This window comes from Hypomesus nipponensis, chromosome 15 (genome assembly GCF_054491055.1).
Source record: "Hypomesus nipponensis isolate SF chromosome 15, ASM5449105v1, whole genome shotgun sequence".
NCBI classification, from domain to species: Eukaryota; Metazoa; Chordata; class Actinopteri; order Osmeriformes; family Osmeridae; genus Hypomesus; species Hypomesus nipponensis.
The window spans coordinates 5260514-5281780 of record NC_140375.1 but is presented as its reverse complement, the minus strand read 5'-3'; the positions used below and the strand labels follow the sequence as shown (position 1 = coordinate 5281780).

The 21267-nt window shown below is 46.7% G+C and overlaps 3 protein-coding genes across 3 annotated transcripts; 1 reads left to right on the top strand and 2 right to left on the bottom strand.

Moving 5' to 3' along the window:
* The first annotated feature begins 245 nt into the window (after positions 1-245).
* Positions 246-12781, top strand: LOC146257143 (arf-GAP domain and FG repeat-containing protein 1-like). Its single transcript, XM_084674619.1, is given in 16 exon segments — positions 246-621; positions 5400-5493; positions 6296-6411; positions 7281-7443; positions 7582-7738; positions 8432-8512; positions 8515-8550; positions 9140-9228; positions 9656-9743; positions 9746-9847; positions 10301-10472; positions 10775-10857; positions 10975-11076; positions 11428-11580; positions 11823-11917; positions 12015-12781. Coding segments are annotated over 16 exon segments (1758 nt in total). The 5' UTR covers positions 246-454; the 3' UTR covers positions 12075-12781.
* A 117-nt stretch (positions 12782-12898) lies between these two features.
* On the bottom strand, positions 12899-16682 carry slc19a3a (solute carrier family 19 member 3a). Its single transcript, XM_084674705.1, has 5 exons — positions 16536-16682; positions 14302-15154; positions 13690-13882; positions 13405-13546; positions 12899-13024 (listed from the first exon to the last, which is right to left on the bottom strand). Exons 1-5 carry the CDS (start codon positions 16680-16682, stop codon positions 12899-12901), a joined length of 1461 nt encoding a protein of 486 aa, XP_084530831.1.
* Positions 16683-18020: 1338 nt separating this feature from the next.
* Positions 18021-21057, bottom strand: slc19a3b (solute carrier family 19 member 3b). Its single transcript, XM_084674704.1, has 5 exons — positions 20908-21057; positions 19408-20191; positions 18603-18795; positions 18328-18469; positions 18021-18182 (listed from the first exon to the last, which is right to left on the bottom strand). Exons 1-5 carry the CDS (start codon positions 21055-21057, stop codon positions 18021-18023), a joined length of 1431 nt encoding a protein of 476 aa, XP_084530830.1.
* Between the last annotated feature and the right edge of the window lie 210 nt (positions 21058-21267).

Genomic DNA, 21267 nt, shown 5'->3' with positions numbered 1-21267 from the left:
TGGTTATTACCACTTATCATTCAAGAAGGTAATGTTTATGGGTAATTAGGGCTCCTTACTCATGTTTTCAGTTTTGAGTTAATGAAAAAATAAAATTGCTGCAACGTTCATCTAACGTGATTGTCGGTTAAAAAACGTTTTGGTTGCCCATCCAAACAGTCAATGTTAAATACAAATTAACGTGGGATGTAGTGAGAGTATTGAACAGCTGGGGGCCGCTAGATTTCCAATGATGTAAACGAGGACGAGCGGGCGGTGCGTGATCCTCCACTACAGCGCGCGTCAACTCCTTGTTCGTGCCGTGGGGAGACTCGAGGCAGACCCTTCTGTCATTAACTACCAGCTACTCTCCGATTCTAGTCTGGTGATTACCCAGTAACGAGTTTTTTTAGCAGCACGTTATTTCCCCCGTTTTGTTTTCAGTCGTCTTCATCCCATCTACCTAGTACCAACCATGGCAGCGAGTGCCAAAAGAAAGCAGGAGGAGAAACACCTGAAGATGCTGAGAGAAATGACGAGTTTGTCCCCTAACAGAAAGTGCTTTGACTGTGATCAGCGCGGCCCTACCTATGCCAACATGACAGTAGGATCTTTCGTTTGCACCTCCTGCTCTGGCATTTTGTGAGTACGAGTATGATTGAGTGACCTTTAACGTTAGCTATCTAGCTTTTACAATTAGGCCTCAGTAGTTAGCACAAGCTCGTTAGCTACCCTGATGTGCCCCCATTTCGAATGGCAGTCACTATTATGTTAGGGTACTGTAGCGGACTAGTATGTGCGGCAGCTAGCTCCAAGCTAACGAACGACAGCAAGCTACTGCTAGTTAGTCAGACTAGGGCTGACATTGTGTTGCTCTGCAGAACGGGATGGGTCTGGGTGTATGTGGGTGGGGGTTGGGAGTACAGTAGGGGGGTATCATCAGATCTAGCGCAGCTTTACCGACTAGCCATCCTGCTACATCTTTAAGACAGCCAGTGAGCTGCTAGCTCTAGCTAGCTCACCCCGGCTTTTATCTCGACTTCAGTTCTAGCCAACCACTGCACTGTCAGCCCATTACTGTAGCTATCTTACTTGCTCATTTAAGTGACACACGCTGCTGAATGCATTTCAAAATAGCGTTAAGTTAATAGTACTAGCTAGGTAGATGATATCAGGTAGTAAGCGCAAAGGTAAGTTATTGAATACGTCCCCCAACAAACTAGAATGAATAATGTCGCCTTTGCTGCTAGCCATGCCCCACATTCCCATTAATAATCAGCAAGCTAGCTTTAACGGTTGGTGTTACAGATTTATTAAACTGTAACCATCAAGCATCTGCAAGTTGCTGGGTTCAGATTACTAAAAAGAATGTGGTTTAAATTTAGTAAAACAGCAGAAGACATCTATGGACAGTTAACACCAGTTAAGGTCCCGAAATATGATGGTACAAGGAATAGTGCCATGTAAATGAGATGGAAACTCACAGCTCTCCCCTCAGATTTGCCATACCTTTAACAGTAGGCTAAATTCAACATACTAAATTATGAAATATTGTCAGGTATTTGTTCTAACTCTGTATTGCATTGTTACACTTAACTATATTGTAAGTCTGGCCCAGTTCATCATCTACATGTCTTAGTGTTGGGATTGTTTCCATAGTGTCCAACTCTCTACTGATCACAATATAAACACAATATGCAACCATTTCCCAAGAATATATAAAGTTACATTTCAGCCAATGAAAAGTTAATCAGGCCCTAAGCAAATGTATTTTATTTAACAAAAAAACAAGTTTTCTGTAGCTCTATTTACAGGTGTGCAGCCCTGTCACTTTTTCCCATACTCACAAGGCTATTTAAAACTAGACCTTAAGCTCCATCTCAACAGAAGGATGTCTTTCCCTTACAGGCTATTTCACCTTTGTTTGACCAGGTCTGCTGTTTGCCCGTATCACCTTAAAAACTATGCAAAGACACCTGATAGTACTGGAATTGTAGTCCCTCCCTTAGTAGACAATGGATATTTGCTTCAACAACAACTAAATAGACATATGGCTAGACAGTTCTTGTACAAGTAGAAAGTGAAACAGTTGTCATTTCTGATTGAGGTCATGTCTCAAGTTAGACTCAGGTCACCTCATTAGGTCACCTTATTAGGGTGGTCATTCGGAATCCTACTTTTTGTTTCTTTATAGTTGTACATATCCATCTGTTTATCATTTTGGGTGTGAAGTACAACTTCATGTTTGTGTAAAACATTATCTGTGTAGTAGACTGTGTGTGCGAAAGTTGTGTTTTTCAAATGGTTCAGCCTCCCTATATCTCCACTGTCACAATTGTTCTGCTGGGATTTCACTGTGAATTTCCCAGTGGTCTAAACTGTCATGTGAGATAATTGAGTTATTTCATAAAGTCAGATATAGAGGCTCCTCTAGATAGTAGGCGTGGGAATCTTTTGGTACCTTTCGATTCTTGGGGTCACAAAACATTTAAAAATCGATTCACAATTCTTTACATTTGTGAATCAATGTGAATTGCTAGAAGACTGAATCCCGATTCAAATGTCAATCAAATTTTTCCCCCACCCCTACTAAAAAGTCTCACCCTCATGTTCAATATGAGGCATGTGTCTTTCAAGCCAAGAGAAAGCAGAATAGCTGACTTTATTGTTATAACCTGGAATAGGTTGTGGAGCTGGTCTGTGGCCATGCTGATTGCACATTTCCACTAGCACTTGTTTAGTCTCAGCTTTTTGTGTTTCCACTAAAAGGAACAGCCCAAACAGGTGGCCGTATTCCCAGAAAAAATGATGATCCATGAGATAGCACTTGTATGTTATGTCTGTAACACTTTATTAACAGCAAAAACAGACCTATTAAGAAAAGGTTTCTAACATGTGTACCATCTTTCTCAAGACTGCTATCTAGTGTTCACTGCAACCTTTTGAAATGTAAGTTAGCTTTTGTTATGTCATGGAAATCAAATGTTTACCTCCTAGACTAGCTCAACTGTTGCTAGCATGATAAATAATACAGTCTACCATATGGCAAGTAGCTCATGTACCAATATGCCCACATTAATCAAGAAAACATGCAGCTAGCTACTTATCAACTGATAATGATTGAACATGTCTTGCTAACAGGCTGTTTTTTGACTAGTGTTTGGCACTGTTCATAATTTGACAGTCTGACCAATTAACCACAAAACAGATTCAACATTAATGTCTGAGCTACCTTGCTAGTATAAGTAATTGACTGAAACTGTATTTTGACAGCTGGCCAATCAATCATTACTCAGTGAGAATGCAAGAATAGTTTGTTTATGGCTTCCTGGCTTGTGCTATGTCTCTTTCTAAATTGGAATGTTTTGGTTACTAGGGTAACTAAGACATGTAAATCTAAAAAAAAAAAAAATGAGGCTGTGTAGTTGACAGCAGACTATGTTGTGTTGCTGTGTGGTGGGGAAAGATTGATGGAGGGAGGATCTTCATGTGGACAGGACGCCTGATGTGATTGCAGTGTCAGGAAGTGGCAAGGCTCCACCACATTGCATCAACAGCATGTGATATGTGCAACGGGAAGTGGTAGGGGTCAGCTCACTTTCTCACGTTGTTCCAGAACAGCAGAGGAAGTAGTATTGTATGGTGCAGCCTGCAGCAGCAGGCACGGTGCAAACAGCGCTGCATGCTCTGAAACGCTTGTGCTGTGGTTTCTCTTGAGTATTTTCTGTCTCCATGTAGATTATACATTTGCATATGATTTTAGCACTCCTGATGCATATATGACAGATCTCTAGAGAGAAACCAGAGGCTGAAAAATGTGAGGAGTTGAATTTCTCGCTCCTGTCTCCACAGGGAGCAAGACCACCTGGTCACGACCAGGCAATTTATCCCTACCTCTAACGACCTCCAGGTCAAAGGTCATTCTGAACCTGTTATCCGAAACCAAACCACTTTGACTGTGTTCCAAGTCACTGCAATGTCTTGCCTTTCCTTCCTTCATTCCTTCCTTCATGCTTTCGAATGCAGGTCTATTGTTCAGCCTTTTATCTACTTAGGGCAGGTAGCAGACCTCAAGTGTTGTATGCACCTATAAGTCAGGAAGGCATAGGAGGGGCACAGTCTTTAACTGATATTTCTAACATTCTCTTAGGAGGTTTAGTGCTCTCTTTGACAGCTCTTCTTATTAGGAAAACAGCCACTTCAGGTGCCAGTCGAGTTTAAGAGATCATTTTTGATTGCATGCACTCACTGCATGCTTCCATCACATTTATAAACTGTTATTCCTACACCACATGCACAGACAGTTCTTTGCATCTTTTTACAATAGTTAAAACGATGACGTGTCTATTTTAGGTATAACTTGCAAGTACAACAGCAATAGGCCTACTTTATCTAGGCCTCTCTAATTAGCTGAATGTCTTGTACCATATATTGCAAACCAAGTGTTACTTACCAAGTCTTTTATTGGATTCCCTTTTTAAAGAAATTGTTTCAAAATGTTTTGCAAAGGAAGAGATGGCATCATGGGCATGCCTGGAGGGCCTTGGAAGTCTTTCCCTCTATCTGACCTAGTTTCATTCTAGGAAAATGATCATTCACCTGCCCCAAGCTCCCAGCACACACATACCCTCCCACAGTCACCAGAAGAACAAAGACTTGCCTGGCCTCCTGGGAGCTAACTAGTCACCAGAATAATGGAAAATTCAGTCTCTTGAATTTTGTCATACCAAGCTACTCTATTTAGACTCAAGTCTAATTTGCACTACCAGGGCAAGGGCTGGTTTGGCAGATGCTCCTTAGCTATCAGCAGTAGGTCATGTTAACTCTCTAGCAACAGGAGACGCTGTGGCCTCGGTTGATTGGGTAACTGTTCAGATGGAGAAAAGCCATTCAGTGGAGCTAGGCCTATGGGCTAAATTGCACAGCAAGAGCAGTGAATAATTTAGCAGCTGGCATAGCCTTACACTGCATCTATGACTACCATTCTTATCACCTAGGAGATTTTTGTCGTTGGACCAGGTGTGTGTTTTAGGAATGCTTGGATATTGACTTGGTGGCGGGGTTTGGGTGTGTAGAAGCAGGAGAGCTGCCTGTTGGTAAAGCTCTCTGCCGGCCCACCGGGGTAGACCAGGGCTGCACAGGAAGCTGGGAAATTGAGTCAGGAAGCGATTCTCCTGATGCCTATCTCTCACATCGCTAATGCATCTCAAGAGGTCATATGAAAGGATGCATACACCTGACTGATATAAGAGTAGGTCATTTTTGTCTCACAGTTTCAGTTATTGAACTTTCTTAGTAGCCCTGGTGTCTCCTTTTGCAGTTTTGGTCCCAGATGTACCTGGATGCAGTAGGATAAGTATTTTGGATGTTTTCTGAACTAATCTGACCTCTCTGCCACCCCCCTCTCCTCCTACCCACAGGCGAGGGCTTAACCCACCTCACAGAGTGAAGTCTATCTCCATGACAACCTTCACGCAACAGGAAATTGAGTTACTACAGAAAAATGGCAATGAGGTAGGCATGGCGACCCACAGAGAGGAAGCACATCATGTTATCCTGGACACAGTGTTTTTCTTTTGGGTGGCATTGTTGGGATATTAGTGTAATCCTTTAGAGTCTTCTTTTAGAGGATTTGTGTGCGAGTCCTGAGAATGCCATGGTGTGCCTCAAACCCACAGTAGCCCTTTCATGGCTGTTCTGACACCCCCCATTTGTATATTCAGACGTATTTGTCTCTGGCAAACTCAGTCTTGATTTGCCTAGTTGGGATTTGAATTGGAGTAATATGGCACTGCTAAATAACATGGGTGGTACAAGTACAACATGGCCTTTGTTTTCAACGCGCCTTCATTGAAAAGTAAAGGTGTCAGATGTTCTGTATGGCACGTGACTCAGCATTAAAGCATCCTCAGGAGCAGGAGCATCGACGCAACAACCTTGGTGGATTCATGCATCATCATTAACCTCCTCAAGTCTGTTCACCTGCCTGTTTCTCCACAGTGCTGTTGCAGCCTGCTATTGGATCTGTTGCCGTGTTGGTCTAACTCTATTTCAACAGACATGTCTAAAGAATGACACGGTAGTTTCTTTTCAAGCATGCCTGCGTCCGTGCGTTGTGCCTGTTGGTTATTAAGGCCTCGGGTCTTCTAACGTTTGTTGAGAAGCAGTCAAGTGTCAATGTTTGGGATTTGTATAACTTAGCCGAAGGCCTCCATTTTATTCCAGGAAACCCTGGAATTTTCTCTTAACCTCCAGGTGTTAAAGTCTCCTGTTTGCCTTTTGCTCATGTGATTGACCTCATGCCCCTTCCTCGTAGGTCTGCAAACAGATCTGGCTCGGCCTGTACGACGACAGAACCTCCTCGATTCCTGACTTCAGAGAACCTCAGAAGGTTAAAGAGTTCCTTCAAGAGAAATACGAGAAGAAGAGATGGTAGGACTTGAAGACGTAGTAGATAATACCCAATTGCTCTGAAAGTACCAAGTCAATGAAGGGTATAGTTAATACAAGTTCAAGACAAAATCTTATAATATTTATTACACGAAGGTGGAGGTGTCTGATACACTCAAGTTGAGTATCACAGAAGACTGGACAATGAATACAGGAAATCAAGGGAGTATATGGTATTACAATATGGGAGGATAATTGAGGATTAGCATAGCCTTCGCAGGCACAGAAAAAGGACACTGTATGCTAGATAGCTCTTGTTGGGGTCCTTAGATAGGGCTCCTAGAAATGGCATTGTCGCTCCTTCTATTTCCTCATTCAAAGTTGCATGGCATTATACACTTTGGCAATATTGTGACCTCTGGCTTACATTAGTGACACAGGCCTTTCCTAGTCACACCTTACAAAGAACTAACTTATGACTATGCATTCATAAGAAAAACTCTCGTTATGCTGTTATCAATGATACAAGAAACATAATTAATAAACATATTTCTCTACTGGACATAGCCATGGGTTATTTGCTCATGAACCTAATATAGCAACGTATAGATCAAACGTTGTTTATTATATACATAACATTTCAAACAGTATAAAAGTACTAAAGTAATCATTATCTTTAATTATTGTTAGCTGGTCAGTGGTTTAAGGACAGACCTCTTCAGACTTCTGTATTTTCCCCTGACTTCCCCTGCCCTAAAAGCAGCTCATGCAGGAAGCCCCTGAGCCAAGCAATTTGCATTGATACCACTGTGTTATTGCATGCCATTTGCGTTGCCACCGCCTACTGGCTGCCCCAAAAGCAAGCCTCTGTCGAGTGCAAGTGTTTTCCTGATGTCGGTTGTGGTTGTCAGGTACGTTCCTCCAGACCAGGCCAAGGTGGTGGCCTCGGTCCATGCCTCCATCTCAGGCTCGTCCAACAGCAGCACCAGCAGCACTCCTGAAGTCCGGCCCCTCAAGACCTTGTTGGGCGAGGGCGTCCCTACCCTGCATCTTAGCAAGCACACACCGAGTCAGGTGATACACACACACACACACTTACACCTTGAACCTCAGTACAAACAGAACTAGTCAAGACACACACACGCACCCTGCTGTCTGCTGTTGAGGTGTGTGTGTGTGTGTGTGCTGTGAGGTAACCCTGGTGTCTGTCAGTCTCCAGTGGTGAGCCGCAGCCAGGCCCACCAGCAGTTCCAGGACAAGAAGTTTGACCTCCTGAGCGACCTGGGTGGAGACATCTTCGCCGCCCCTCCCTCCAAAGCTCCAGGCCCAGCCAACTTTGCCAACTTTGCACATTTCAACAGCCACCCAGGTATGTGATCAGAGGGTTCCGGAACTGACATCCTCATTAGAGAAGGCCCTCGGGGCTCCCAGTGTGTGTGTGGGAGGGCGGGGGGGGGGGGGGGGGGGGGTAACTAATGCCACTAACGCAAAGCTGTTTGCTTCCTGTGGGGATATGTCCTTTAAGAGCCTTGAAGGATTTGGAGGCAATAGGACAAGGCGACACACCGAGGGCTTATTCACATAAATGCCTCACTTATGCCTGTACTGACACACACACACATACACCCCCCCCCCCACACACACACACACCCACACCCCCACACACACACACACACACACCCCCACACACCCCCACACCCCCCCCCCCCCACACACACACACACACCCACACCCCCACACACCCCCCCCCCCCCACACACACACCCCCACACCCCCACACACACACCCCACACCCCCCCCCCTACACACACACACAGCAGGGTAGAAGGTTGTCCAGACAGGCAGCTCTGTCTGCTGAACCTGGAGGTCCTCCCACCATGTCCTCCTGCTGAGTCATCATTCTGCTTGGTTCACTCCACATCTGGGTGTGTTCCTTTGAGTTTGCCATCCCAGTGTCGTTCCTGTGTCGTCGTCATCTCGTCATTCATTGTGTGGTCTGACCCTCCTCCCTGATCTCCAGCCAGTCACAGCACAGCTGCAAATGCAGACTTTGCAAACGCAGACTTTGCAAACGCAGACTTTGCAAACGCAGACTTTGCAAACTTTGATGTGTTCAGAAGCGCCGGTCCATCCGGTGCTTTCCCCCCGCACCTCCAGCCCCGTTCCAGCCCTCGCAAACAGGTAAAACCACCACCACGCATCCTCACCCACGTTTCATGCCTTGTTGTCGTCCATTGTGTATTATCTATGTTATTATTTCTGAGTTGTTTCGGTCTGTTCTCTCCTGTTTGTGACTCCTGCTCCCCCCCACACCATCATGGCCCCACAATATGCTTCATCTTACAGTAGCACTCAACTGCACTGCAGTTCTTTGCTGCACGCACACACACACACACACACACGCACACACACAGACACACTACTTAACAAGCAGAGACTAGACTCCCTAGGCCCCAGCCACAATCAAGCTCATCTCTTTATTTTAGCCCCTCTGCTGGAGGTTGTTGAAGAGTGCAATGTCATCATGACCTTCTTGATTTTAATATGACGACACCCAACTCACTGCTTCAATAATCCCTGCTCTCATCCAATCTGCCTGGCTTCTACTTCTCTCTCTCTCTCTCTCTCTCCATTTTCTTGCTGTTATCTTGTTTGTCTATTTCCGTCTGTTTGCTTTGGACGACAGTCGTGCCTTTGTTTCGTTTTACGTGTCTTTCTGTTTTTCCGCCCTGTCTTGCATTCATTGCTCTCGTCCTGTTTCGGCGGCCAGCGTTCACCTCACTGTCCTCCAGCCGCAGTGTGGGGCAGTTTGGCACCTCTCTGCCATACTGGGGCCCTCACAGTAAGTTTCCCTCTCAGGCTCCTGTTTGAACCGCTCTCCTCCTACTCCCCTTGTGCCTCCTCCTCGCGCGCGTCTGCCCTAGTTTGAGTCCGTCCCAGTCCTTCCATTCGGCCTGTAGATGAATGTATGCGGTTCCGTGTCTGCTGCTCCAATAAAAAACAAGTTGCTCTTTTGGTCAAGGTTATCCATCCTAGTGCGACCACCTGCAACTCTAGTGGACAAAGGTTTGAAGTCCCAGTGTAAGAGTGCTCTGCTACATACCAGTTCCAGTCAGTTGATGTGCCCAGGATGGGACCTCTTGAGAAGGGGACGACCCTGCCGTACAGCAGCTGTGTGTGCCAGGCCCCAGCTTCCCCCCCTTCATGTCCTCTGAAGTGACAGGCAGACCCGCGCGCGCTTCGCAGGCCCCCTCGAGACATGCTCTGTCATCTCTCTCTCATGCAGGTAGCACACCGGCCACAATTTGGCCACCATTTTGACCACTTCCCCAAATCCTGGAGCGCTGACTCTGGCTGCTTCGCTGGCTCCCCACAGAGGCGCTACAGAGCACTAGCGGCGTAGCTGATCAATATGCAGCTCTGGTCCACCTGGATAGCTCTGCCAAAACGGAGCAAGGAAACTCTGCTGCCAGGCCGTGTTGTGTAGGATTCCAGATAAGTTGCTGTGCAGCTCGGGTGTGAGAGAGCGCACGTGTGGACGCTCGGATCCAAGTGCTGTCTTCTCTGGGGGGATTAGCGCAGCGCAGTGTGTATTCATCCATGACGGGGAGAGTCATCTTTCAAGGCTGCGATAGGACACCATGTGCTAGATGCTTGCGCGGTTGTCTGCCATTGCTGCACTACTTTTGACGAGCAGAAAATCCTGGAGCTCCAAGCTGCGACTCAGCGTTTACTGTGTGTGTGTCCCTCCCCTGGGGAACTGTGGACTTGTGTTACATTAGCTGTCATAAACCAGCAGCGGCATACTTGCATGACTGGCTGGGTTTGTGTCTATCGAGGCCCAAGGATCAGGTGTGAGTGTCGCGTGCTGGATGTCCCCTCCCCTCCAGCCGTGAGTGAAGATCCCAGCCGGTGTGTGGTCTTTCCCCAGGGAACAGCCTGCCCAGCAGGGGGAGCCTGGGGCCCGGCCAGGCAGGACTGAGCCACCCTCAGAGCCAGCCTGCGGGCCTGGGAGGAGACCGCTACGCTGCCCTGGCAGAGCTGGACACCGTCTTCAGCCCGCCCGCCCCCCCAACCAGCGTTTACAACACCAGCTCCCAAGGGTGAGACAACACTGTCCTGCGTCGTTCTATACCTCCGTCTTCCTATTGATATCAATCCATTTAGAAAAGACGACTTTTTTTAGTACGATTTGTACACCCCTTTGCCCCTATTCTCTAGATGGGTATAGATAGTTATGCCATAAAATGTATATAAAGAAGTAATTGTCTACCAAGAAGTAAATTGGGTGTTAATTGGTCGACCAGTAAGTGAGTAAAGTTCAAGTGTCTTAATGATGGAGTCAATATTCAGTTTGAGTAGCTCTGATTGGTTCTCCTCCTCGTTGTGTCATGGCTTCTCTCAGGGGGATGTATCCCAGCGTGCCAGCAGCCTCCGGCAGCCAGGCCCAACAGGGCTGCCTTCCCAGCATGCCCCAGGGTTTCGGAGGTGAGTGTGGTCCTCCGTGTGTCCTCAGCCAGCAGCCCGGTTCCAGCACAGTGAGGGTGGACTTCATGGTCCTCTGTTCATGACCCCAGTCTGACCACCTCCCTCCGTCCCTGCCAGGTCCTTCCACCAACCCCTTTGTTGCCGCTGCCGTCGTCCCGGGAGCGGCCCACACCAACCCCTTCCAGAGCAATGGGCGGGCGGCGGCAGTGGCGGCAGCAGGTGGGTCAATGAACATTGATCCACGTTCCGATACACGCCTAAGTCTTGTGTGGTCGTTTGGAGTGAATGTGAGAAATGGCGGGCTGTGTGGAAGACTGGAGCGGGGTGAGGAGGTTTGTGAGGGTGTAAGGAGGAGGGGCTGATGTGTCTGGTTCCTGCGGCTGGACGGGGTCATCCCCCAGTTCACCTGGGTATGACTCCTCCTCTCCCTCCAGCTCACTGCTCCTCGCTGCCCTCCTGTGGCCTGCCGTGGTACTGCTTTTTACTGTATCGCGAGCTCTTCCAGTGGTGTGGTGTGTGATGTTGGGTCGTGTGCATGTTGTAACCTGCTCATCTGCTGCCGTGTTGCAGCCACGTTTGGCTCTGGCTCCCTGAGCATGCCCTCAGGACTGGGGAACGCTGCTGCCTTCAACCTGCCCACCAGCTTCAGTGGGAACTTCCAGCCTCCGTACCCTGGCCAAGGCCCCTTCCCCCAGGCCCAGGCCTACCCCCAGCAGCCCAACGGTGTGTGTGCCATGCATGGGCCAAACGGCACATGGACATTCCTTCCGACACATTTCAAAGTACTCGTCATCTGTGTGTCTGCCTGCACTGTCGGCTATGTTAAGGAATAGTCCTTTTTAGAAGAATCGCCGCTTCGTCAAATCCTTTACATGGCCCAGGTCTGGTGTGTGTCTGGATACGTGTTTTATCTGAAGGTCTGTCAGCTCCCTCTCACCAGCGTTTGTTTCCCTGTGTTCGTCCAGGTGGAGGGTTCTCAGGCTACGGCCAGGCCAAGCCCATGGTGACACCTTTCGGGCAGGTTATGGCAGCACCCGGGGTGTCTAGCAACCCCTTCCTGGTGAGGAGACCTGATTGGTTGTAATTGGTTTGTAGTGACTATTTCCCTCGGATACTTCAGTATTTCCTCATGTTTTGTCTCTCTGCCGTCCAATCAGGCCGCAGCGCCGTCGGCCCAGTACCCTGCCGGAGGCTCTTCCACCAATCCTTTCTTGTAGCGCTTCCTCCCTGGACGGCCACGACCACAAGCACACAGCGCACTCACCCCTCCTACACTGTTTTGTTTCACCGGTAGCTTTAAAAACACAACCTTTCCAAGAACAATTTTTTTTATGAGAAGGAAGAACAAGACCGACAACAGGTTGGAACAAGGCGTGACTCGACTACGTGGAAGCAGAACCGCAGACGGTATGGTGAAGGTTAAATTTGCTACCCTGGACGTGGTTGTCTCCTCTTCCTCCACTCAACCTGTGAACTGGCCAGCTTCAACTGAGCCCAGCTGTATTCAAACTGGCTAATACTAAGTTATTGCAAATGTCCCGTTCATTATGCTGCAATCCTGTACATATGTTTTTCTTCAAAGAAACTGGCTTTTTGTGCATATCAGTATTTGTATCTTTAACATGTTTGTTAAGGCAGAACTGTTACTTTGAAAGCTGCAGGCTGCTGTGAGTTGCTGGAAGGAACCAAAAGCAGTGTGACATTGGTAGGAGTGTCTCTACTGAGGACACAGAGAACATTTATTCATGAGTATTTCTGTAAGAACAGCTGCCCCCAAAAGGACCAGTGAATCTCAGCTGTCATGGGCAAGAACCACAAACTAGAGACTGAAGACCACTACTTGGATGTTACACAAATTTAAGTTAATGTGTAAATATATATATATATGTATATATATATATTAAAATGGATTTTACCAAACCAATTACCAAATCACCTCGTTTTGGGGTTGGCAATATTGGATGAATGCATGTGTTTTCCTCAGTGCTCGGTGTGTAATCAGGAAGCATGTGTTCACAAGCTGTGTGCACGCCCTGTATCCTCAGGCCTCGGGGGGAGCTCTGAGGCGGGGGGGGTCCTTGTGTTGTGACTGTGTTATCAGGCAGTACACCCCCCTCACCAAGAACAGGAGGGCAATGGCGGAGAAGTAGGAGCCATAAATGATGAACTGCAAGAAAGAGTGGACAAACACTGAAGATGAGCCAGTGCTTAAAGGGACAGTTCACCCCAAAATATACATTTTTCCTCGTTCCTGTAGTGCTGTTTATCCATCTAGATGTTTTGGTGTGAGTTGCTAGTTTTTTTGGACATCGGCCGTACAGCTGTCTGCCTACTCTTGAATCTAATGGAGGTAGATGGCTTTTGGTGCAGTTTCATGTATACATTTTGGTAGAAAGAAAATTGTTCCTATATGAAACTGCTCCCAACAAGGTCTATGAAATATCTAAAGAAACCATCATCATGCGTCATGCTTTCAGGAAAAATATGTATTTTCGGGTGAAATGTCCCAATTAAAGGTGAGTGCTTTTCCAAGCGCAGTGTCATTACCTGTGTGATGATGTTCAGACCCAGTCCCCTGCTGTCCACCACGATGGATGTGATTACTGTCTGAAGGACCAGAGCCCCAAAGGTGTTTGCTCCAAATATCAGTGCATATCTCTCCATTGATAGTTCTGCAGCTATCTGGAACCTTGGAGAGGGGTGAAAAATGAAGAAGTGGCTCACTCATGTTTATGTCAAAGGAAATGTGTCCTCTATGGTAAGTGTATTGGGATGGATGAGATCCGTCAAACCGATATGCCTTTAGTGAAAAGCACCATGTCCAGAACCTACATGGCTATAGTGATCAGCAGCATATACAGGGTCTTGAAGAGGACGTAGCTGACGTAGCAGACCCAAATGTTGCCAGCGTATGTCATGAGGAACAGTGAGGCGGCTCCCAGGCCGGAGAAGATCCCCAGGGCCAGCTCCCCCCACTGAGCCCAGTTCACCTGGGTGAAGCCAATCCCGTAGGCCGTCGCTGCACCTGGAGAGAACACGCGGTATCTGAGTCGACAGTGTTGGGAGGAGGATGAAGGATATGAAGTACCTACATGAAAGCAGTGTGGAGCTCACAGTGTCTGGCTCACAGAGTCTGGCTCACAGTGTGGAGCTCACAGTGTCTCGCTCACAGTGTCTCGCTCACAGTGTCTCGCTCACAGTGTCTGGCTCACAGTGTCTGGCTCACAGTGTCTGGCTCACAGAGTCTGGCTCACAGTGTCTCGCTCACAGTGTCTGGCTCACAGAGTCTGGCTCACAGTGTCTCGCTCACAGTGTCTCGCTCACAGTGTCTGGCTCACAGTGTCTCGCTCACAGTGTCTAGCTCGCAGTGTCTAGCTCACAGTGTCTAGCTCACAGCGTGAGTGCCTCTGTTGGCGTTCCTTGACAGTCCTGTCGGCCACTCACCGCACAGATTGGACACGGCTTCCACCGCTCCGTTGTAGACTGTGATGTTCTGAGAAGGCTCCACGTGCTCCCATAGCACCTGGACGTAGTTGACCGTCTGGTTGTATCCGCAAGTGGCCAGAGCCCACCACACGGACCAGTACAGCAGCTGCCTGCTGGAGTAACAGTCCAGGAAGTCCATCCACAGCTGGACTAGAATGGACAGGCAGCCCCCTGGCAGAGCTGGCCTCTCCTCGCTGCCTCCTGCCTCCACTGGGTCATCACTGCTGCTCTCTGCCCTGACTGGTGCCTTACTGCTCTCCCCTCTTTCATCGAGGGCTGAGCGGTTGGACAGCTCACCACCTTCTAACCCGGCCACGATTCCTGTTGACAATTTCCTCTCCCTGTCATCAACGAGGCTACGATGGAAGAACATGCTTCTCCGTGGCATTGGCAGGAAGCAGGAAGTGACCAGGGCGATGGACGTCAGCACCAGAGTCAAGACCAGGATGTTGTTGTAGGACATGAGGTCGAAGCTGAGGAGAAGCTGGCCCAGCACAGAGCCCGCAGTGTAGCCCAGCAGTTGAACACTGCGGCAGTAAGACGTGGCCTTGCGGTACCTCGTCAGATCCACCACGCTATAGATGTAAGAGAAGTAAGCCACCTCGCAGGCTGTCACCACACCGTAGAAGAACTGCATGGCCTGCATGGCTGCCACGCCCTGCAGCCACAGCAGCAGGGCCGTGGTCATGAAGAGGTTGAGGGACTGGAACACCACCACGGGCTTGTAGCGCAGCCAGTCGGTAAGCAGAAACACAGGGACCAGCACAGACAGGTATGAGTACGTCCACACTGGGAAGATCTCGTTGTTTACCTGTGGGGAAGCCAGAGACCCAGTCCTAAACGTCAACACTTCACATCAAGAGGAAATACATAATGCACTGATGTAGAAAAGAATGTTATTGAATATGCCATTCTTACAAAGAATAAATATTTGATTTGTTAAAGATTTGTTTAAGTTCATTTGATTTATAATTATTCACTTGTTTATTATATCACAAAAATAAAAACAATGAATTCCATTGTTATTTACATAATTCACACTCAGAACGTTCTGAGATTTCGGAAATGTTTCCAACTTAGTTCTTCAAAACCATTTACATTTAGTAATTTAGCAGACGCTCTAATCCAGAGCAACATACAGTGAGTACAGGGACATTCCCCTGAGGCAAGTAGGGTGAAGTGCCTTGCCCAAGGACACAACTTCATTTGGCACCAACAACCTTCTGATTCATAGCCCGACTCCTTAACCGCTCAGCCATCTGACCCTCCACGTTTGCAAATTATTGCACCAAATCAATCAGCATGTGCCCCTTTCCCCTCTTACTGAAGTGAGGATATTTGATCCAGCAGCCACTTTGAACCAAAGCTACAGACACTACAGGGGGATTTGAAACTACAACCTCTTCATTTGCAGTCAAGTGCTCTTTTACTGAGCCATACCCACTCCAAATTGGTTTGAAGGTTAAACAAACTCAAATAATTGGATATTTTTTGAGGACCCTTGATTGGGATTTGATATTACTGTAGAGACATTTATATTCCTTCTGCCGTGGTTAGACTGTCTCCAACACATTTCGACTCACACTTAATTATCTGTGCAAGCAATACATACCAAACTTACTTTATAATAAGTACAGAGTTTTAGTTTAATCCAGTGTTTCCATGTGCAACAAAGTTGTCAAAAAAATTTAAATGATTTTTTATATATATATATATATATATATATATATATATAGCTGCAAGCAGCGATGCGGGTTCCTCTGCAAAATGGCAAAATATTATAAACATGTGCACTGTAGAAAATTGAGACTTGGACAAAAAGATAGCAAAACTACTTTGTTTTGGCTTTTTTTTTGTTTGGCCAACAACAATAGGCTGAATGGGGATTTAAACTCATGAGCATAAGGTTAAAAGTCAGTCTCTCTAGCCTATCTGCTACACACCCACTGCTGAGATTTAATGAATAGAACGAGCAGACTATTACCTTTTTATAGGATATTGTAATTATCTTTTAGTTGATCTCTTTACAGAATATCCGTTAAGTGCAAAGTGGTTCAAAAGTATATGCCTGCCAGTCAACCCAAACATTTTCTTTCTGACTTTAGGTTCTAGTCCCCTTTTTACCTGCCAATGCCATTTTAGACTATTTAGCAAAGACTTGACAGGGCAAATTAAAAATTATAGCAATCTACCTGTTCCACTGTCAGGTTCTTATCTGGTCCTGTCATGTAGGGGATAAGAAAGGGCTCCATAGGCTTCACTGTACTAAAGAACCCATAGCAACACAGCAGACTGGTGGGGTAGCCCCACCCTGCCTTCCAGCGCCGCAGAACCTCCATCCTTGTAAGACCGTGTAACTGCTGGAACACACTGGTGTTGACATGAATATAAACCTGTCCAGGTAACTCCAGTCCCTCATGTGCTACTGGTTAGCATTCCTGGCAGTGCTGTCCCAGTACGCTATCCACATCCAGTTGTCAGTGTATGTAGTAAACTCAGTCTGTCAATCAACAACCTGCTCAAAGGGCACTTCAGTAGGCCTTACCTTTCTACTCACAGGAAATCCCAATTTATTCCACAGTCCCCCCTTTTGACGTTTAACGTCAACACAACAAACTTTTATCAACTGTTATCTGGGGCCTGCTGTAGTGCCTTACAGTTCACAAGTTTCCTAACATTTCAAAACCTTAACAATCAAACAATACATTATCTGTTACTAGTCAGCACAGCATACATGATTATAGGATTTGAAGACATATTAGATAGTACCCAATTGCTGTGAAAGTACCAAGTCAATTAAGTGAATAGCTTTTGTTAAGGCGTCAACTGTCTCATTCCCAATGGACTTCAACCCTACTGCTAAGCTTCTAATATCAGCAAAGGCAGTGATAACACCATACACAGGGAGAATGGCAGCTAAAAAACTTGAAAAGTGACTGCAAGTGCACTATTGAATCCAAGTGATGTGATCGCAGCTTCTTAGTATCTGCATTATTAGACTTCTCTTGTGGCGGGCCATCCATTTTAGGGCAAGGGGTGCAGGGGCAACCCATCTACAGGTCTGAGGGCTCCTACAATAAACCCAAGGTAACATGTTCCTGACCAGTTGGCTGGCAGGAAATGATAAGCACTCTTACCACATACCCACATGGTGCCATTGTTGGCCGCAAGAGGAACTCCAAATGGATCTGTTGTTATACTTATCGGTCCACCTTCAACAGGCAATTCAGGCAACTGGTAAGCATACATAGACACATACTGTTTCCTAATGCCCTCCGCGTCCCGTTATGAGTTAGACATAACCAAGCAGGTGGAGCATTCGCTAACCACAATGGGGGTGAATAGGTAACTCCTTTAGGAATATGTCTCTCATGACATGTCTCATTCTGAGAAATGTCTCATTCTGAGAAATGTCAGCAATAAATGACACATGAACATGAAACCTGCTGCAGAAGCATTCCTGCCAAGAGCTTCATCATTAGTTTAATTGAAGGAGAATCCCTATCTTTTTTTTTTTTACATATGGTTAAAATACTATCCAAGCAATCACTTGCAACTGTGTAGATTCACTTTTAATCATACACTATACATTGAACGTGATTTGCATTATTTAAAGCATGTTGCCATACAAAGCTATTAACATCACACTAGGAGGAACCTGTATTAGTTTTCTTCATTCATAACTGGTGTTCTGAGATATCCTGAAGCTCTGTGTCCTGTTTGCTCTCCTGGTTGTGTTCCCCTGGCTCAGGCCTGCAGTGGTGTGCCCCTGCTGTATAGGCCCCTCGGACCAGGAACAGCACTGAGATGGCTGTATAGTAGCTGCCATAGACAAGAAACTGCAAAAAGAAATGCAGTTATTGTCTTTTTTTGTATCACAGTTGGTTTGTGTGTAAGTCATATAGTGATAACTCTCCACCATCAGGTGTCACCCTGTTACCTCACACATTATTACCATGTTTCTATAAGTAAGTGTTGACATACCTGTGTCACTATGTCTAACCCCAAAGCTGTTTTATCAACAACTATAGCTGTCATAATTGTCTGTAGTGTGAGGGCGGCAAAGGTGTTGATCCCAAACGTTAAGGCATAGCACTCCATGGAAAGGTTAGAGGCTATCTGAAACCTGAACATGGAGATGATGATAGTATTTCAGTGTTTGTGAGAGTATCAATGACATGATGCAAATACATTTACAACATCCAGCAAATGAAGACAAACTTATCAGAGCTCTATCAGACTAAATTCCGGAAACGTACGTAGTGATGGTGATGAGCAGCATGTAGGAAGCCTTGAAGATGACGTAGCCAGCGTAGCAGGCCCAGATGCTGCTAGTGAAGGCCATCAGAAACACGGCACCGGCCCCCACGGCCGAGAACATCCCCAGAGCCAGCTCCCCCCAAACGTCCCAGGGCACCTTCATGTAGCCCACACTGAAGGCTGCTGCAGAGCCTGGGGGGGATGGGAGGGGGGGGGGCATTGTAAATTAGTGCAGTACAAGGGTTTGGTCAAGATGGTCAGTGCATCAACATGCCTGTGTCCTGTCATTTTTTTTAAGCGCCCACCAACCTCAGTGACTCCTCACCCCATAAGGGTTAGGGTTGGCCCTAACCCTAACCTCAGTGACTCCTCACCCCATAAGGGTTAGGGTTGGCCCTAACCCTAACCTCAGTGACTCCTCACCCCATAAGGGTTAGGGTTGGCCCTAACCCTAACCACCCCTCCCAGCGCCCTAGGTCAAGTGTCCTTCTTCACAACCCCAGAACAGACCTTCTGTTCATGGAGGACGAGGACCTCTGCTCAACTGTGGAACCCTGCCTGAATATCTAAGGGAACTCCAGTCGATAGATGTCTTTAAAACTGGTTTGAAAAGTTATTTTTAAGGCTTATCTTCTATTGCACTAATTTTTGTATGCATTTTTACATGCTTTTATTTGTATGTTTACCAGTATTTCCTTACTGCTTGAGTTATTTATTTTGGGTCATTACTGTCATACCAGTCATATACTATCATACTAATACTTATTTAGGCTGTCGCATTTTACACAATCTCACGTGTCTTACCGACTAGTGTGCAGATAGCCTCTACCCCTCCATTGTAGATTGAGGAGGTGCTGGACGGTTCAATGTGGTCCCACATCAGCTGGATGTAGTTGAACACCTGACCGTACCCGGCTGTGGCCAGAGCCCACCACAGGGACCAGTACACCAGACGCTTGGACGAATAGGACTCTCTGAAGCTCCTCCAGAGCATCCTGCCAGCGTAGGCCATGTTGTACCAGCTGCAACAGCCACCCTCTTCCGGTGTGTTCTCTCGGCCAGCCTCACTCACAGCCCCATTGGCCTCCTCCAGCGCCCACCCTTGCTGATCCTTGGAGCCCATATCAGGCCTCCTTCCTCTAAAAAACATGCCCTGCTTGGGCATGGGCAGCCAGAAAGAGAGGAAGAAAGACATGCTCTGAATCCCTAGTGTGATAGTGTTGATGTAGAAGTAATCGACCCTTGCTAGGGAGACGAGCAGCTGGGCCAGCGAGGACCCTACAGTAGACCCAGCCAGCATGGCACTGCGGATATAGCCTGTGGCTCGTTGGTACCGAGCTTCCGGGATCACACTGTAGATGTAGGAAAAGTATGCCACGTCTGTGGAGGTCACCACAGCATAGTTGAACTGCAGGACAGTCATGGCCAGCAGGCCCGGGGCAAAGCAGAGCAAGATATAGTTTGTGACCAGGAAGAGGCCCTGCAGCACGATTAGGGGCTTGTACCTCAGGAAGTCCGTGAGTAGGAACACTGGAAAGAGGACGGCCAGGTAGGAATAGGTCCAGATAGGAAACAGGTAGTTTGTCAACTGTTGCAAGGGAAAATAAAATGCAGTTACTACAAACAGTATGCAACAACATTTCTAATGGAATCTCCGCCACTGTTATGTGTGTGTTGTGTGGTGTGCAGACTGGGTGACACCCCCCTCCATGTCTCATACTGAAGACTGGAGATGCTGTATGAAGTCTGCTTGAATATTGCTTGATGGGTCTCACACCTCATTGTGTGACCTACTACTACTGGTCATATAAGTTGATCAGTAAGGTTTCAGGATGTGGTCTGATTGGTTGTTCTCACAGATAATAGTGGGGTATAAAAGGGAAAGCGGAACATTGTTCTGTAGGTTTCCACCTCAGCTTGTCTTCTCAGTGCTCTCTTCTTACTCGTTCTCTCTTCCCTTTACAATATACATGGTCGAGTAGGTAAGATTAAAACCTTCATTTTGTAACATGTTTGCCTTACATTAATTTGAAATTTTATTTTATATATCAATTTCATTTCACTTCAATTAGACAATTTTTGCTCTGATTTAACCAATAAAGTCAAATAACTGCTATTCCAGCATATTTGGTTGGTTTCTATACACTGGCCAGTTTACCCCCCCCCCCCCACACACACACACACACACACACTTCCATTAGATCAAGGGCCTTCATTTTTTGTTATTTGGGCAATAGGCCTATATATATTTATATAAAATCATACTGTAAATGCATACACAATGTGTACGTGCATGTTTCTTACCGCATCCTCAGAGATGTTCTTGTATGGCCCAATCAGGTATGGCGTCAGGAATGGCTCTGCTGGTCTGCAATTGGCAAAAAACCCATACAGAGAGAGGATGGCTGTTGGATAGACCCAGCCAGAGTACTTCAGCTTGGTCAAGAAATTCATCCTGCTCTCCTATGGATTATGTACAGGTTTCAGGGAAAAGGTACAATGCTGGATTCTGGCTTCAACACACTCTGGTGTTGATATTTATAAGAACCTGTCCAGGTAACTCCAGTCCCTCATGTGCTACTGGTTGGTATTCCTGGCAGTGCTGACCTAATACGCCATCCACATCCAGTTGTGTAAGTTTTTGTCGTAAACTCAGTTGTCAAT